At 43.1% G+C, this 5,295-nt stretch overlaps 1 protein-coding gene across 2 annotated transcripts in view; it reads left to right on the top strand.

Moving 5' to 3' along the window:
• The first annotated feature begins 200 nt into the window (after positions 1 to 200).
• dnajb5 (DnaJ heat shock protein family (Hsp40) member B5) overlaps positions 201 to 5,295 on the top strand; it is a 66,087-nt gene continuing 60,992 nt past the window's right edge. Inside the window, exons 1-2 of one of the 2 annotated variants that reach the window (XM_072497125.1) lie at positions 201 to 298; positions 509 to 760. In XM_072497125.1, the coding sequence (XP_072353226.1) occupies positions 550 to 760 (211 nt within the window). In that variant the 5' untranslated portion in view covers positions 201 to 298; positions 509 to 549. The remainder of the gene's footprint in view (positions 299 to 508; positions 761 to 5,295) is intronic. The other variant, XM_072497126.1, reaches the window with a different exon arrangement.

The following is a 5,295-nucleotide window of genomic DNA, read 5'->3' as shown; positions in this document are numbered from 1 at the left end:
TCCAGTCTATGAGTCACGCCGCCTCAGCCTAACCTGCTAGCCGCTGATCCCTTTTTAAATGTCAGATGATCGACATCCCCCTTCACCAATCGGCTGCGAGGATGCGTTGGGCGGGCCGGTCAAACGAAAGCCGCGTTCGGGGCGGCGAAGGCAAGCAGACCAATCAGCGCCTGGGTCGATGGGTAGGCGGGCGCTGACCGGCCCCGAAGCAGCTAGCAAGTTGGGTAGCACCGGAGCGCCCTGCTGGTTGACGTGTTGGTTCAAAGTAGAGGGGGGGGGAAAAAAATATAATTTAACGGTAATAAATTCTGCGATCCCGGCTTGAAATGTTCGAAATTCAAAATAAAGTTTCACTGCGCGCTTCTGAATCTTATCACGCGCGGTCGCCGGATGGAGCTTGTCACTTTTTTTTTTAAGCACAGCAATTTGGATATTTCTATACTAATAAAAATTATGTGATTTTTCTTCTCTCCTCTTCACCCCCCCCCCCCCCCCCCCGACGCCTCAGAAAGATCGCCGTCGGCCGGTCAACGTTTCTGGGAGAAAGAAATGGGGAAAAATTATTATAACATCCTCGGTCTCAGCTCTGAAGCCAACGAAGATGAAATTAAAAAAGCTTACAGGAAAATGGCCTTGAAGTTTCACCCGGATAAAAACAAAGAGCCCAACGCCGAGGAGAAATTTAAAGAGGTGGCCGAGGCTTACGAAGTGCTCAGCGACCCCAAGAAGAGATCCATTTACGATCAATACGGGGAGGAAGGTGAGTGTCTTTGGAGCTGGCCGCCTCCACCGCCCTGGGACCCGCTCACTTGTCTGTCAGGCAGGCGGATAAATGTTGCAATCCGTTACAGTTTAGTGTAAATGTGAAAAGCCCACGTCTTGGAAATCCTGATCCAGAATGATTCTTGTTTTCTGGTGGGGGCAATTTGTTCACCTGAAAACTTGTGGTCGTTTTCCAACGTCAGCGCTCCATTCGGCATAAATGGGAGTTTTATATTTTGCTTGATTTTATTTTTAAAAGGAGAGTTTAGTGTCATCGATATGTGACAAGGACTTAAAATAACGAAGCTGAAGGGCACTGCTGCCAATTAACACTAAAAAGCAATGTAAGCAGTTTGGCACAGCCTCTATTGGAGGGAAGCAAGTCATTCCAGTGTCCGGTATTATGTTTGGAAGGAGCGGACTGTTGCTCCAACTATTCTATTAATAAGCAGTTTTTATTCCGTTATGATTTGTCTAATCTACGATGTTAAACTAAACAAGCAAGAGTTAGTGTGTGCTGTCCAACAGATCCACCGTGACCTTTTGGCTATGTTATCGGTTAATTGGGGAAGTAATATGAGCAATCGTTATGACTACAGTAATTCATATTTATTGAATTACTTTCTATTCCTCCTTTAGAATCACCTTTTGCAGAGTTTAAAAATATACAGTTGATACTCTTAGTAGACCCATCGTCCATTAGGCCAAATTTAAGAGAGTGTCTTTTTCTTAAAAGATGTACAGCTCTGGATAATGTTGTGCTTCAGCAGTTGATTAGACAGATAAAAGGCAGGCTTGCATTTTCACACCTTCAGAACACCCAACGAATTTTACAGCTTTTGAAGTATCCTCACTTGTGTAATATAAGAAATGTGGCATCGAATCTGGACACTGCAAGCTACTACAAACAGCATGTGCTAATGGCCAGATTTTCTTTTAATTATTCGTTCATGGATGTGAGTGTCACTAGCTAGACCAGCAACTGTTGTCCATCCCTAATTCTCATTATTCAGAGGGCATATTTCAGTGGTCTGGAGTCACATGTAGGTCAGATCAGATAAGGGTGGCAAATTTCTATTCCTAAAGGACATTAATGAACAACATGGCTTTTTACGAAAAACAACAATAGTTTTGTGGTCATCATCAGACTTTAGTTCCAGATTTTCATTAAATTCAAATGTTATCATCTGCTGTGGTGGATTTGAACCCAGGTCCCCAGAGCCCTAGGTCTCTGGAATGTTAGTCCAACAACAATACCACTTCACCACATCGTTGAGAGATAAATATTGACCAGGACACCAGGGATAACATTCCTTTTCTGAATAATGCCATGAGATTCTTTATGCCCATGTAAAGGTAAAGATGCCATAGTCCCAGATCACCATAGGCTGCTGGCCTTGCTCTGCATCACAAACCAGCTGTCTAGTAAAGTGAGCTAAACTGGCCCAGTGGGTCTGCCCAAGAGAGTAGATAGACTTTGTTTAACTTCTTATCTGAAAGACAGCATGTCTGATAATGCACTACTCCCTCCATTTCACACTGAAATGTCAGCCTAGCTGGAAAACAGGAGTTAGGAGCAGAAGTAGGCAATTCAGCCCTTCGAGCCTGCTCCGCCATTCAATCAGATCATGGCTGATCTCTTCCTGGTCTCAGATCCATGTCCCTACCTGGTTCCCATATCCCTTTAACCCGGTTTACATCAGAAATATATCTATCTCGGGACGGCAAGGTGGCGCAATGGTTAGCATTGCTGCCTCAAGGCACCAAGGACCCAGGTTCGATCCTGGCCCTGGGTCACTGTCCGTGTAGAGTTTGCACATTCTCCCTGTATCTGCGTGGGTCTCACCCACACAACCCAAACATGTGCAAGGTAGGTGGATTGGCCACGCTAAATTGCCTCCTAATTGGAAAAAAAATAATTGGGTACACTAAATTTTTTTTAAAAAAGAAATATATCTTATCTCCCTCTTGAAACCATTGAATGATTCGGACTCCACTGCACTACGGGGCAGCGAGTTCCACAAATTCACCATTCTCTGTGAGAAGTAGTTCCTCCTCATCTCAGTTTTAAATCTACCGCCTCTCAAACTATATCTGTGACCTCTTGTTCTAGATTGCCCCACAAGGGGGAACATTTGTCCTACATTTATTTTATCAATCCTTTTTAGTATTTTTCTACCTCGATCAGATCCTCTCTCATCCTTCTAAACTCCAGTGACTATAAGCCCAAACTGGTTAATCTCTCCTCGTACGTCAACCCCTTCATCGCCAGAATCAATCTAGTGAATCTCCTCTGAACTGTTTCCCATGCCACCACATCCTTCCTCAAATAAGGAGACTAAAACTGGACACAATACTCCAGATGTGATATCACCAACACCCTATACAATTGCAACAACACGTCTCTGCTTTTATACTCCAGTCCTTTTGTGATAAACGCTAACATTTCATTTGCCTTTCTTATTACATTCTGTACCTGCATACCGACTTCCTGCGATTCATGAACAAAGACACCCAGATCCCTCTGCCCAGACACATTTTGAATCTGCTTTACATTTAGATAATTTGCCGGACTATTTTTTCGGCCAAAATAGATAACCTCACAATTATCCACATTAAACTCCATCTGCCAAATTTTGGCCCAATCTCCTAGCTATCTGTCTGTTAAATATGTATCTCCACTGCTTGTTTCCCACCTATTTTAGTATCATCTGCAAATTTTGCGATGTTACACTCTGTCCTTGCTTGCAAATCATTTATAGAGATTGAATTAGGTCTGAGGACTGAAACCTGGGGCACTCAACTAGTTACAGTTTGCCAGCCTGAGAAGGACCCATTTAACCCAACCCTCTGCTTTCTGTCAGTCAGCCAATTCTCAATCCAATTTAGTATTCTACCCACAACCCCCTGCAATCTCGCTTTCTGGATCAATCTTTTATGCGGCACCTTGTCAAACGCCTTCTGGAAGTCTAGATATACCACATCCATAGGTTCCCCATTATCCACCTCGCTGGTTAAGTCCTTAACAAACTCGAGCAAGTTGGTCAAGCATGACTTGCCTTCATAAAACCATGCTGACAATGGTGGATTGAGCTTTGTCTTTCCAAACATCAGTCATCTACTCCTTAATGATTAATTCCAGCAATTTCCCCACCACCGAGGTCAAGCTAACCGGTCTATAGTCTATAGTTTTCTACTTTTTGCCTCTCTCCCTTTTTGAACAGGGAAGTTACATTAGTGTGTTTCCAATCCACCTAGACCTTTCCAGAATCTAGGGAATTTTGAAATGTCATAACCAATCCATCCACTATCTCTGTTGTCACCTCCTTTAATACCCTTCATAAGCTATAGGAGCAGAATTAGGTCATTCGGCTGATATGTTCCTCATCTGTTACCTACAATGCTACAGACCAAGAGCTGGATTGCAAAATCAGCCAGAGCATCTCCCTAAAACACATGACCTAGGAACAGGAGTAGGCAATTTAGCCTCCCGAGCCTGCCAATTTAGGTGATCCCACCATGACCTCAACTCCACTGTCCTGCCTGTTCTCCATAACCCTTCAACCCATTACCAATCAAAAATCTGTCTAACTCCTTCTTAAATTTACTCACTGTCCCAGCATCCACTGTACTCTGGGATAGCAAATTCCACAGATTCACAACCATTTGGAAGAAGTAGTTTCTCCTCAAATCTGTTTTAAATTTGCTACCTCTTGTTCTAAGATTATGACCTCTCATTTTAGAATGCCTCACAAGAGGAACCATCTGTTCCATGTCTACTCTTATCGATACCTTTTAGCATCTTGAATACCTTAATTTGATCTCCCCTCATTCTTCTAAACTCTAGAGAGTATAGGCCTGAACTGTTCAATCTCTCCTGATGCGACAAACCCCTCATCTCTGGAATCAATCTAATGAACCTCCTCTGAACTCCCTCCAAAACCACTACATTTTTCCTCAAATAAGGGGACCAAAACTGTGCACAATACTCCCTGTGCAGTCTCACCAATGCCTTACATAGTTGCATCAACACTTCCTTACCTTTGTACTCAATTCCTTTTGCTATAAATGCCAACATTTCATTTGCTTTCCTTATTATCTGCTACACGTGCATGCTCGTTTTCTGTTATTCATTCACGGGGACACGCAGATCCCTCTGCATCGGAGCACCCTGAAGTCTCTCCCCCTTTAGATAATGCCGTTCCATTTTGTCGACCAAAATACATGACCTCACATTTATCCATGTTAAACTCCATCTGCCACATTTTGGCCCACTCTCCTAACCTATCTATATCCATTTGTACGGTTCTTATTTCCTCATTGCAACTTACTGTCCCACCTATATTGTGTCATACCTTCGGGTGCAGGCCATCAGATCCTGGAGACTTATCTGCCTTTAGTCCCATTAGTTTATTCAATACCTTCTCCCTAATGATGGTTATTGCACTAAGTTCCTCTACATTAACTGCCGTTCTTGGAAATTTTTTATTATCCTCTACCTCTTTGGAGTGAGAATTTTAGAATCGAAAACCA

The sequence above is a fragment of the Scyliorhinus torazame genome, chromosome 3 (assembly GCF_047496885.1).
Source record: "Scyliorhinus torazame isolate Kashiwa2021f chromosome 3, sScyTor2.1, whole genome shotgun sequence".
Lineage (NCBI taxonomy): Eukaryota > Metazoa > Chordata > Chondrichthyes > Carcharhiniformes > Scyliorhinidae > Scyliorhinus > Scyliorhinus torazame.
This window is presented reverse-complemented; position numbering and strand designations above follow the sequence as displayed.